At 36.7% G+C, this 14,073-nt stretch overlaps 1 protein-coding gene across 1 annotated transcript; it reads right to left on the bottom strand.

Annotated features, from left to right (window-relative positions):
- Positions 1 to 11,182: 11,182 nt before the first annotated feature.
- Positions 11,183 to 12,652, bottom strand: LOC309703156 (Fc receptor-like protein 5; the record flags this gene model as incomplete). Its single annotated transcript, XM_082527866.1, has 4 exons — positions 12,616 to 12,652; positions 12,331 to 12,390; positions 11,680 to 11,946; positions 11,183 to 11,445 (listed from the first exon to the last, which is right to left on the bottom strand). Exons 1-4 carry the CDS (start codon positions 12,644 to 12,646, stop codon positions 11,183 to 11,185), a joined length of 621 nt encoding a protein of 206 aa, XP_082383992.1. The 5' UTR covers positions 12,647 to 12,652.
- Between the last annotated feature and the right edge of the window lie 1,421 nt (positions 12,653 to 14,073).

The following is a 14,073-nucleotide window of genomic DNA, read 5'->3' as shown; positions in this document are numbered from 1 at the left end:
GTAGAAGTGATCCAAATCCTCTTCTTCCTCTGGTACCTGCACAAACTGTTTCCAGTCAGCTGGCTACTGCCGATTCAGTTTTAAATACAAATTACATTTCAAAATACACATTTGTTATTTTAAATGAAAGCTGAATCATTCTGGGAATTACACTTGCAACAACAAATAATTTATAAATGGTAAATGGCTTCACTAGTCCCTAAGGACCCCAAAGCGCTTTGCACATCCATTCACACAACAATTCACACGAATTCGCACACTGGTGATGGCAGCTACATTGTAGTCACAGCCACCCTGGGGCGCACTGACAGGGGAGAGGCTGCCGGACACTGGCGCCTCTGACCACCACCAGTAGGCAACGGGTGAAGTGTCTTGCCCAAGGACACAACGACTATAAATTGTTGCCCTTCTAAATAATTTACTGTAATAAGTTTTGTTCATTTATGAAATGCAATTATGAAAAACATAATGTATCAAATTTAAAACAGTTATGTGTCCTGTTTGCTACTGTTGGTTTATATATTTTAAATATCCCACTCACGTGCAAACACACTGCTTGAGCTGTCAAGTAGCTGACCATGTGACCGCCAGTTAAAAATAAATCTGAGGTGCACAATACCACATAGCATTTTCATTATGCAAGTGTGGTTATTGTCAGAGATGTTAAAAAAGAAGCTGGTTAAGTGTGTCTTTCTGTCTGTGAGAACATCTTCAGCTGCTGAAACACAGTGTAACAATGACTAAATAATGACAAGACTTTCGAAAATGCTCCAAAACCTCAGATATATTTAAGTCTTACTCACTAATTTCTGTCTGTAGCACTTAAATGATGGACTCCTCAACACATTTTCTTTTTCTTTGATTATTATTATTATTTTTATTCCACTAGCCTTTTAAGCAGCTAGGGATGTTATATTTTCAATATGTTCATGTTTTAGGCAAAATACATTTCATCATTGTTGGTTTTGTGATCAGGGTAATATGTCTGTGAAGGTTCTCAGGCATCCTTCACAGACATATTACCTGGGCAGGGTAATCATCACCTGATGAAAATTGTTTTCTCAGCTTCACTAGCACACATCAAGAACAATCTCAAAGTGCAGAGAGTGTAAAAAAAAAAAAAAGCATTTGTAACATTATGTGTTTTGTAAATATTTTGTAAGTATTATGAGGTTACTGTGTTGCATACCAATCAATATGATCCAATTTGTAATGTTTCTGCTCCTAGAACTTCTTCAGTAATTTCATGAAAGCAACATGTAATATTTATTCACAACCCCAACTATAAAAATTATATTATGACATTATCATTTTAAGTAGTAACCACCTAAGAACAGACTAAAATAACAGACTGAAAACACTGTAGCATGGGCATGTATTAATTAGTTTTCAGAATATGCTAAAGAGATTGATTGATTGATTGATTGATTGATTGATTGATTGATTGATTGATTGGTAATTTATTTCAACATGTGAACAATATACAAGTACATTTAGAAAAGAAATAAGAGAGAAAAAAAATACTATACAAATTACATACAAAAAAACATTCTGATTAATTTACATGTTGAAAGGGAGTGGGAAGAAGTATACACTTATTTAATCCCACCCCTAAAGAGATGTGTAAGTCTGCATTTCCCCTCTGGGTTGACATTGGAAAGGACCAGGGCAACTAGTGCTTACTATTATTACTTCTTTTAAAAGGTAAAAGAAAGTTCCGTAATGACAAACCACGTAGTCTTAAATTGTTGATAAAACGTATCTCCAACAGCTAGACAGCTCTTTAGTGATTTTTTTTTTTTTTGTCTTAGAGATGTTACATTTTTCAAGCCCTTCACCAGACTTGGAAACTATGGGGCTCTAGCTTATCTTCCTTTTGTAGCTCTATTTTAGTCCAAAAATAAGTGCAATAGTGGCCGAACCTTTCAAGTTATCTTGAGATAATACTTAACCTATTATATTTTTGTTAGAAATACATAAATATATATTTTTAACTACTTGCTATGTGTTTGAGTCACTGAATTCAGCTACTGCAACCATCATCTACAGCACATTAATCACTGTAAGGATTAAAGATGACAGCTTTTTAAATTATATTTTCCTCATCATAAGTGTTGAGTCCTATATTTATCACTGAGCATTTACAAATTCCACAATGAATTCAAGAATGAAATAAAGCTGTGTTGCTTGTAAGAACTTCCTGTGTTTCTGACTAACTCACCAACAGGTTTTGGTCTTCCTGAGAGAGAGAAGGGTGGTCTGTGTTTAAAAAAAACATCTATTTTGTAAAGTATATAATCTGGCAACACTGCCTAGTAAGTTTCTTTTTTATAGTGTTTTACTAATATACTATTAATAATACTAGTTGTATACGTTTACTGTGTAAGTTTTGACAGTGGTAGCTACATGATGTGAATCAACACTTAGTCTGCTAAACTAGTTGTTACTCTACAAAAGGTAAAAGGCAAAATGTATTTTTTTTTCTGTTGTCATTTAAATCTGTCACTGGTGGTTACTTTGGTTAGCCATAGGTGTGTGTCTGACCATGCATACAGCCAAGGCCAACGCCATAGCATATGTCCGTATCATGACGGGCGCAGCATTTGACTGAATTCTTATCGAAGTAGAGGTGTGTTTCCCCTAGACTGTGTTCGGTGAGTTAACTAAGCACTGAGTTCTAAATAGGTGAATCACAAGTTCCAGGTCCAAACTACTCTGCATTTATTAAGGCTGTTGTGTTTTTAAATTGTTTTAATGCTTTATATGTTGTCCTATGTAATCTGAACAAGCCCCTAAAACAGTCAGTGATCACTGTCAGCCTCTCTCAGTTTTTATTACCACTGTTCATTTTAAAGTTTAGGGTTAAGTTTGTTCAGTCTTGCAAAATTAGAAGACTCCATTGTAGAGTAAGGAAAACGGTGAATTGGTATGTTTTAGCTTCTGATTCACTAAATGTGCCTTGTCCAGGTAATGAACATGCGACATTTTCTTTTGTTACTGACATTGTTTGTGGAGGGATTGCAATGAAATACATTATTGTTTTGCCCACTCATTCATAATTCAATGGCTGCTGTAATGTTTGATTTATGTTCTATGACACAGAAGTGCATTACTTGGAAAATGTCTTGCATTGTTTGTTTTTTCTTATTTTTGCAGAAAAGTTACTCAATATTACCAGAAAATCTAAATTAACATTAGGATGCTTATGCTTTTAGATGTCAAAGTAAATAATACTGGTTGGTTAAACCAGCTTAGTTAGCCAAAGCTAAAAAATAATAGCTGGATTTACTTAATAATATACAACGTTTATTACTTAAAAGCTGATTGTAAATTGTTGCAACAAATTTTCGAAATTGAGCCAACAAAACATTTTTTAGAGTGTGAGATGATATAATAATCATGTATACAATAATTAAGACAAAATTTTAAACATAACTATGTAGCCTGTGTTAACTTTTATCCTTTTGATCCACTGAGTTATGAAAAACAGATACATATATAAATGATTATTGCTTTACTAATGCACTTGCCTGACAATATTTCCATTTATTCACTGTAAAATTTAATGAGTTCCCAGAACTACAAAAAACAAAAAAACAAAACTATGCAAACTCATTGCCTCAAACAAAATTGAGTAACGCTTACTTGAGATGACAGTTAGGCAACTTTTTCTTTGCAAGTATGCAGTACTAAGAATAACTTGATGTTTCAGACTGGTCAATACCAGAGATGGGCAATGCGTTACTGTAATCTAATTACTTTTTTCGAGTAACGAGTAAAGTAAGGGATTACTATTGCAAAAACGGTAATTCGATTACCGTTACTTTCCCGTAGGAACGCTGCGTTACTGCGTTACTAAAACCGTGATTTTTTTTTGCGAGAATGTCTCATGACAGTGACGTAAGCAAGTGCGACGTTTGTGACAACAGCTGTGTGCAGATCAACAGTGGATCATATATCGAGTACTGGAGAGAGTATGAACGTGCAGCGTTTAAAGCGTGGAAGTACTGACCCTACTTTAAGTTTGATTCCATAAAAAGTGACAAAAACATTAGTGTCCATCGTGCGTGGGAAGAAAACTTCTTTTTACAGCGAAAAAAACCCCCCCTAAACTTCCAAGCAAGCTCCGAGTGCGCAACGACGTAATGGGAAATCCACAGAGAAACTGCCATATCCTTCCACTGACCGCTGCGGCACACCTGCACCAGGGTAAACCTCCGCCTACCCTGCTCCTGGTTTACAGGTGAAAATAGAGCAAAAGGACCGCTAGTCTTTGACTTTATTCATTTTCTGCTGTGTTTTACTTGCATCTATTTGAAAGACTGAGTGTAAACATAAAAAAAATTAAATTTATGTGCTGGAATGTGTAGAAAATAGGTTTAAATATTAAACAAATTTCTTCCAGTCAGTGAATGTTGCACATAATTACATTTTTGCTTGATGCATAAAGTTAAACGATTAAAACTAATAAAACAAGTTTTAAAAAGAGACTTTTCCATTTGATTACATTTTGTATGATGGATTATGTAGAAAAAGTAGAATTGGGCTGAAAGATCTATCGCTTTATCACCTTGTAAATCGTCTTTTTAAAAAGTATCTATGTAACCAAGTAACTAAGTAATTGATTACTTTTGAAAATAAGTAATCGGTAAAGTAACGGGATTACTTTTTTGGGGAAGTAATCAGTAATCAGTTACTGATTACTTTTTTCAAGTAACTTGACCAACACTGGTCAATACTAATTGTTTACCCACTGATAAACACTCAAAGTTCTACTACATTAAAAACAATTTGTGATTCAAAAAGAATAAGTAACAACACTTCTTGTAATTGTGTTAAAATCAGTCCAACTTTTATTTTCAAATGCAAAAAAGTATATCAGCCAACATACTGGACACTGTTCTGCTGAACAACAAAAAATTATATTGTTACAATCTTACAGTGAAACAAAGTCTCATATTTAATTATTCCGAAACTAAGCTTAGGCTTTCCACAACTTTGTTTTGCAAGTTACATTACTTACATAATCAAAATAAAATATACTTATTGTTATGTCACAAGTGCAGTCTCTGGTTTAAACAAGACATTTGTTTTGCATTCAAACACAGAAGCTGGTATGTTGTAATATTTTAAGGATGGATTGTTTCCAGTCCTGGTATTAATGCCAGAACGACTGTCATGGGTTTAGGCGATCCAAATGTAAGCGCAGAAGAAAGTCTTTCCCTTAAGTACAGTGGCACTGAATGTGAGTTGGAGATCCAATGAGCTGTAACCTGCAGGTGACCATTTTTACTTACCACACCATCTGTGATGGAGGACTCATCTCTCCTGGTGCCCTGCAAGCAAACAATCATATTGTGGCGTGTTGGGGGAGCAGCTAGTTATTTCCCATCATGCCTTGGGACATGTTCTTGTTTTACTGTTTACGGTTACATGACTTTTAACTGTTCTCTTAACTGTTCTGCTTATACTGCATTACAAAGTCACTGACAGTTAATCATAATGAATACAAAGTTTTATTTGGCTATCCGTCGCTCAGTCAGTGTTTTCTTCTGCTTATACATGATCTCTGAAAAAGAAATTAATAGAATGAAATGAAATGGAGGGTGTCCCAGGGATCCCAGGGTCTATGATGTCTTTCAGGCTGCCCCGAACTGATTCTGGTAAGCCATCAGGAAGGGAAAGTGGTGCTAAACCCACATGTGTATAGTGCAGGTGGAGTGCTGCTGATGCCCAACTAAGGATATTGTCAGGGGGTGGGAGGAAACTTGAGGCCCTCCTAAAGTTCAATGATCTGTCTTCTAGAGAGCACAGTCTGGAGATAAGGTAGATGACTCATCCACTCTGGGGTGAGGTCACACAGGCAGTACACAAATCCTTGATGGCAGAGCCTTTGGTCTGGATTAGACTCGCACAGTGTTCCTGAATGCTCTGTAGAGGCGTGTCAACCAAGACAGCTCTACAACATCCAATGTTCCATGGAAATCGGGCGGTACCTCTGGATTGGCAGAGCAGGCCAGGCTGCTGGAAAAGAGAATTAGTCCATTAGTTTAATCTCAGATACAAGAGGAACATGTTAGGTGTGGCTGTGTGCAGGCAGGAATAGGACCCAAGGTGCAGACTCCGGAGACAGAACTTAAACCAAAACAGCTTTAATGCTGAACGCAAACATCATAACTAGAAAAAACTCAAAATAAACTTACACCGGTGGATGGGCAAAACACACAGCAAAATAAACGGTAGATCGCAACATGGACACAGAGAAACACAGGGCTTAAATACACAGAGGGAGCAATCAGGGAATGGGTAACAGGAGGGAAACACAGCTGGGGCAAATCAGCCCTAACGAGACAAGAGGAAGCAAAACCAGACACATTAACATCAGACATGGACTTTCAAAGTAAAACAGGAAACATAACACAGACTCACGGGCAGGCACTATAATAAAGGGAACAGAGACACTGACTGAATGTGGGGATACAGCAGAAAGGGGAGAAAGCAACATGGAACACAGACAGAAAACCAGAACACTAAAACTCTAACCAAACCCCACTCAGAGAACCTAAACTAAGAATAATCCTAAAACCCATAAAGCAAAGCTAGAATATAATGAAATAACAAAATCAAAGAACCAAAAACACAAAAACACTGGGTCAATGACCCAGGGACCCTAACAGAACAATGCAGTTTTTATCCCAATCGCAGAACATTGGACCAGCTCTTTACCCTCTAGAGGATATGTGAGTGTGCATGAAGGTTAGCCCAACTAGTCTACATATGGTTTGCGAACTTGGAGAAGCCATTCGACTGTGTCGCTTGTAGTTTTCTGTAGGAGGTGCTTCAGTCTGGGTTTTCTGGCCCGTTACAGTACGAGACATTCGGTCCTTATAAAACCATTGCAAAAGCTTGGACCACATTGTCAGCAATAAGTTCAACTCATTCCCAGTGGGTGGTGGATTCCTCCGGGAGTAGACCTTGTCAGTGATTCTGTGTATATTTTTAAGGACAGAATTTTGAGGCCTAGACAAATGGCAGAAGACTTCGACTTGGTTGGTCTCAGGATCTCGCATTTGATTTTTGCAGATACAGTGGTCCCTCTCTAAAACATGGCTCGCCTATCGTGGCTGTTTCGTGGATTTTTTTTTTTTAGTGCAATTTTGCATGCCCTATTTTTTATTTAATTTTTACAGCGCATTGTGTTCTGCGTCCTGATTGGCTGTAGACCATGGTCAATCAATCTCCTCTGTGCCGTGTCTCCTGTACAGAACAGAATGCGTGAAATTTACATAAAACTTCAATTGCTAGAAGTGTGACTCTGAAGTGCGCAACTGTATGTTTGTAAGTTTTCTGCCCAACAAAAATAATATCGACGAAATTTTTTGCACAGTCAAAGGCACCTGTGGTAGCCCCAAAAGGCAGAGGAAGATGCTAACAATTGCACAAAAAGTTGGACTTCTGGGACACCGGATTATGAGGCGCATTAAGCGAAACAAAACAGTCAGATAAGTCAAATCTCACTCAACTCATTCTTCTTGCTTCCTTTACTTCCATGCCATTGATTCTGCCACCTGGCTGTAGCTCAGGTGGCGGAGCAGGTCAGCCACTAATCAGAAGGTCGGTGATTCGATCCCAGGCTGCACCCTGGCTGCATGCCAAATATCCTTGGGCAAGATACTAACCCCGTGTTTGCCTACTGGTGGTGGTCAGAGGGCCCGGTGGCGCCTGTGTCCGGCAGCCTCGCCTCTGTCAGTGTGCCCCAGGGCAGCTTGCCATTGCCAGTGTGTGAATGACTGAATGTAGTGTGTAGTTTGGGGTCCTTAGGGACTAGAAAAAGCGCTATACAAATGCAGGCCATTTACCATTCATTATGTTGAATTCTCTTGCAGCTGCTCTAGTCCCATGTTCTGGACCTGAAAACAGGGTTTTGTCTTTGGTTTCATTTTGTAATACTGGACTTATTTTTCTACGGAGGAAATGTGAAATGTGAGTGTGTTTAAACAAGGGAGAAAAATTTCAATTGTCTGTCTGAGAAAAGTGTATGAAGTGTGTAGTGAGGGGTTTTACAGCTTATAGCCTTAAAATACAATAATAATTAAAATAATAATAATTAAAAAATAAAGCTTGCTACTTGGCCACGCAGATTTCACCTATCGCGGGTTATTTTTAAAACTCCCGCGATAAATGAGGGACCACTGTAATGTGGTTCTGTTGGCTTCATCATGTGGTCGTCTCCAGTTTGTGCTGGAGTAGTTAGCAGCCAAGTGTGAAGCAGCGGGAAGTATAATCAGACATCCAATGAGTTTAAGTATCTTTTGGTTCACGAGTGAGGGAAGAGGAGAGCGGGAGATTGGTAGACTGAGACAAATTGGTGCTGTGACTGCAGCTTTGTAGTGAAAAGAGAGCTGAGTGTAAAAGTGAAGCTCTCGATTTGCTGCTCACTCTACACCCCACCTTTGGTGATGAGTTCTGGGTAGTGACCAAAAGAGCAAGATCACAGATACACGAGCTTTCATGGAAGGGTGGTTGGCTTCTTCCAAGTTAGGATAAGGACTTAAATCATCCAGGATTGGCTCAGAGTAGAGCCACTACTCCTTCATATTGAAAGGAGCCAGTTCAAGTTAATGAGGCATCTGACAAGGATGCCTCTTGTGGAGGTGTCCTGACATGCCCCACCCAGAGGACGCTCTGGGGCAGAACCAGGAGAGACTGTATTATCTGTCACTAGTCTGAGAATGCCTTGGTGTTCCCATGGTCAAGCTAGAGAAGGTGGCTTGGTAGAAGGAGGTCTGGGCTTCTCTGATTAGGCTGCTGCTCTTACAAAAAGTTTCCTGAATAAAGTGTAACAAAATAAAATAATCAGACATCTACAAAAACTCACATTAGCTTATGTAACTTTTCAGTAGCATTTGTAGAAAAAATATTTTTCAAACAGTTAAGATCTGCATGCTGGTTCAAAATGTAAAAATAATTGTCTTTCTCTTCTTTAAGTTGAGAAAGACAGGAACGACACAGGAAATCTTTCCTGCCTGTGGCCATCTCCCTGTACAGTGCATCCACTTAACACACTGTTTACTGCAACAGCTACACATGTTTCTTTTCCAACTATTTATTTATGAGTGACTTATGTATTTATGTATGTATATATATGTATATATTGTACTATTCTTAGTTAGTGTCTTGTCTGTCTTGTTTTAATGTTGGGTTTAAAATGGAGCACTGTAACAAAAAATAATTTCCCCCAGGGATCCATAGTATTCTGATTCTGATTCTGAATTAAGTTCTAAAGACAAGTCAGTGACATACTGAAAACATCCACTAGGGAACTGCCCTAGTGAATTATAGCTTTCACCCTCAAATTAAAAGTTGTGCCTTAATTTTTAATTTACCAGTTTATTGTTTCTACAAATTACACTTCATGATGTCTAGTCATAACGTATTAATTTTTTTTATTAATTATTGTTTGTTTGTTTTTTGTGTGTTGATAATGTAATAACTAGAATTTAGATTGCATTGGCTTGATCTAGCATTCATATGTTTGATTTTGTTTTTTTAGATTTATACACAAATATATAAAATAATTCAGTTTTCCGTCAAATGTATTAACGATTTAGATAGACAAACTGTTTCACACCAGAGAGCATTCAAGCAACATGTGAAAAAGCAAAGGTTCAAATGCAGTCTTCCATTTTATATATGCCATTATTTATAAAATGACCATCTTACATAATTAGTAAAGACTTTGCTAGCTTAGATGGTGTAACATTGTTGTTGAGGGATTCATGTTGTCAGTTTTAATTGTGCATTTCTAGGTCTGATTCTAAAATGCTTATGAACACTTGTATTCTCTCAGAAGACACTCTCCGACAATCTTAAAAGGAACAAACATTAAAACATGTTCTACAAAACCATTTTCTGGTTTTCACATTAGAGCAGTCTGATCATCAGGATTAACAGAAACTATAACTGAGAGGAGATGTGATTTAATGTTTAAAGTTTAGTTATATACAGTGGTCCCTCATTATAACGTGTTTCACCTCTCGCGGCCTTGCCGTTTCGCAAATTTGTTTTGTGCAATTTCCAACAAAAACTATGTCGATGAAACCTTTTGCACCCAAAAGGCAGAGGAAGATGCTGACCATTGCACAAAAAAGTTGGACTTCGGGAAAGACTAAAGGAAGGTCAAAGCCGCAGTATTTTTCGGACCATAAGGCACACCGAATTATAAGGTGCATTAAACAAAACAAAACAGTCAGATAAGTAAAACTGTACTCAACTCATTGTTCTTGCTTCCTCTACTTCTGTACGATTGATTCATTGATGTTGAATTCTCTGGCAGCTGCTCTATTCCCATGTTCTGAACCTGAAAACAGGGTTTGATCTTTGGTTTCATTCTATAATACTGGACTTATTTTTCTACAAAGGTTTGAACTTTGAGAGAGTTTAAACAAGAGGGAAAAGTGTGAAAATGTTCATGCCTTTGTAAGAAAAGTGTACAGCCTTACAACATCTATAATAATTGTAAAAAATAAAGTTGAATTGCATATGTTGTCTGTGGAGACAATGAAAAAAGTGTTAATCATTGTTGCTGGTTGGTTATGAATATTGACAAATATGAAGTAGATATCAATAAAGTTTTCCCTAAAGTAACTAATTAAGCAGTAAAACAGAAATTTTGTCAAAAAAAGTTAGTTGTGGATGTACTAGCACTGTGTCAAGGTTATTAACGATGGATGTCTGTTATAACTGAACAGTTAAAATGTAAATGTAAAATTTTTAAAACTTTATTTTTCTGTTTGAGTACCTCTAATGACAGTTTATGTTTCCAATATCGTGGTAGTCCCACCGACAGAAGACAAGTCACCAACAAACACATGAGACCAAGGGAGCGCAGCACAATAAGTCCGGTGGGTTGAGAAAGCCCGTGTCCTTGAAATGAAATGTGATTCTTATTCACCAGTTCAATCAAATATATTTTCATTTACAATATTCTAAATGTTACGTAAACCACATTAACAATTAAAACCAGCTAGGAAAAAACAACAGTCAATATCACATTAAAAAAATATGTTTTCCTTTACAAAATCTGACTTTAGAAAGCCTTGAGTCTCAAAATGCTACAGTTGTAGGTATTATCAGGTGTCTGATAATTAGTTTCAGCTAAAACAAAATTAAAACAAAAGTATCACAGGTATAGCGCACCTTTGATGTTAAGCCAGCTCTCTGGTGAGTCTCCAGTATCGACAATACTACATTTGTAGAGTCCTCCATCAGATTTGGATACAGTCGGAATCATTATGTTTCCTGATGAGCTGCTCCCAATGGAGATGCTATTTTTATAGAATTTTGCAGTGTAGTTGGAGGTTGAATCCTTTTTTCTACAATGCAAGGCCATATTTTCTCCCTCGATCACAGGATAGACAGGACTTTCCAGAATTGCATGACCCTCTAAATTTAAATGGCAGGAAATACGACAGTTATTTTGTCTGTAAAAGTGTTTTCTGTTTAAATTATACATATATATATAAGTATATATATGTATATATGTGTGTGTGTGTGTGTGTGTGTGTTATTTTATTAAGGTTACGATGCATTTTCTGAAGAAAAATTATCACTTACTGCCAATGAAAGAATACAAATGGACTAAATAATGTAAATAATGTTTTTTTTCTATGTGCATACCAGTTACAGTGATGTTGACAGAGTTGCTTTTTTGTATTTCTCCATGTTCACACCAGTATTCTCCACTGTCTGTTGATGGATATGCATTAATAATATTGCAAGGTCCAGTGGGTGTTTTCCAGAATGAAGCACATCTTCTAACATCTCCTTTTGTCTTTTTCATCACTCTCCATCCAGTCAGCCCATTTAGCCCTTCACAGCTGATAGTGATAGGCTCTGTTTGAAAGAACTGCTGTCTGTTCGGAACAACTTGAGGAAAACCTGAATCTGAGACACAAAATCCAATAAAGACTCATTTTTCAATTTGAACAAAATAGTCTTAAACTTAAGGTTAATGCACATGTGCGCCTTCTTATTGTTGTTGTTTTTTACTTTTTCAGACAAAGACAAAAGTATACACATTAAGCATGTAAGCTTTCAAATGATAAACATTTATGCATATATATATTTACTGTTATGGTAAATATAGATATGCAACTGTTTCAGAGGTTTATGTAGTATCTCTATTTTTATCTAGAAAATAATAACTGCAGTAATTTACAATAATTTCAGATTGTTAACAGATATATTAAATCTATTACACACACTATTATACAAACATGCAGCCACACACCTAAAAATCCACACAAATTTTTTTTAAAAGAAACTTACAGTATGTTTGAGAATCACTGTATTCGACTACCATAACCAACAGAGTCAGAACATTCCTCACTGAAAAGATTGAGAATGACAGTTTTAATGTTTAACATGTTTTCATTTTTTCTCCATCAGTAGTAATAGGTCCTATGCATTTATTAGTGAGCAGTTACAAATGTGCAAAATGAATACATTGAAATATATGGGTGCATTTTGGATATATTAATTTCCCTTGTGTTCATTTTCTCTGTTGCTGACTCAATATCTTTTTTTTTATAAACAGACAAGGTCAGTACTCACAGAGTCTGATGGTGGGAAATCTGACCTCCATGTTGCCTTGCTGCTGACTGTGTGAGTGTCAGACTGAACTGAAGATATATATTTTTTGTCAGAACTTCCTCTTCCTCTGTTTCTGTGGTGACTGAGGCCCAACAGGGTTCCACTTCAGTCACAAGTGGTAGCGTCTCTCTGCAGCCTACTATTTGTTTTAGCCCTTTCTCACACACACACACACACACACACACACACACATACATATATATATATATATATATATATATATATATATATATATATATATATATATATATATATATATATATATATATATACATATATATATATATAAGAATATATATATATATAAGAATATAAAAGAATATATATAAAAAAAGAAATGAAATCAATATTTATATCAATACACACACACACACACATATACATATATATATACATATATATATATATATATACATATATATATGTGTGTGTGTGTATTGATATAAATATTGATTTCATTTCTTTTTTTGTGGTGCCCAAATTTCTGCACCTGCCTGATTTTGTTGAAACAATTATTGGACACTTTCTGTAAATCCAATAAACTTCATTTCACTTCTCAAATATCACTGTGTGTGTGTCTCCTTTATCATATCAAAACTGACATTTTTTTATTGTAACAACCAACGATTTATACAGGAAAATCATGATTATTAACAAGGTTGCCCAAACTTTTGCATCCCACTGTATATATATATATATATGGTGCATGGAGGCCAAGATAAAGGTAGCATCAGAGCTATTGAAGCTGCAGAAAGTTGCACAAGTAAAGACTCACTTGAAGAGACACACCAGAGAGACAAAGGGCAGGAGAATAAACCAGCTGGTCTCCACAGAACCATCCAAGGTGTACTCTCAGTGGCAAGGGGGCAACATGAGGACAGCATCACCAAGGCTGGAGACGGCCTGGAAGAGCATATAGGAGAAGGATGCAACCCATAACAGCAATGTTCAGTAGCTAGGATGGCTTTTCTATGAAGATGAATAGTAGATGAATACAACACTGAAATCACAGACAAGTTCAGTGAGTTACTTAGATCCCTGGAATAACATCATAACATTCTTGTGACATCTACCAATTATGTGAACACGGCAGACTATGCACAAGGCATTGCCAACCATGCAAGAGATTTCCCCCATATCATATTGCAAAACTGCTTGATGAAGCACAACAAAGCACCGAAGGTGTTCACCGACCCTTCAAGCACTGCAGAAATCCACTGTGGAAAACACTTAATGCACTGAAGCCCCACTGCGTAATGCACAGAACCCAAATGATCCTGATAACTCCTGGTGGCACACACCATAGAAGTCCCCTGTTTAGGCCCCAGTGGGTTTGACCTGATGGACACCCTCTAGAAACATGTTAACTGATGTATCACCTTTGTTTACTTTAACATCCATTTAAGCAGGAAGGTAGGC

This window comes from Aulonocara stuartgranti (genome assembly GCF_965226115.1).
Source record: "Aulonocara stuartgranti genome assembly, chromosome: 3".
Lineage (NCBI taxonomy): Eukaryota > Metazoa > Chordata > Actinopteri > Cichliformes > Cichlidae > Aulonocara > Aulonocara stuartgranti.
This window is presented reverse-complemented; position numbering and strand designations above follow the sequence as displayed.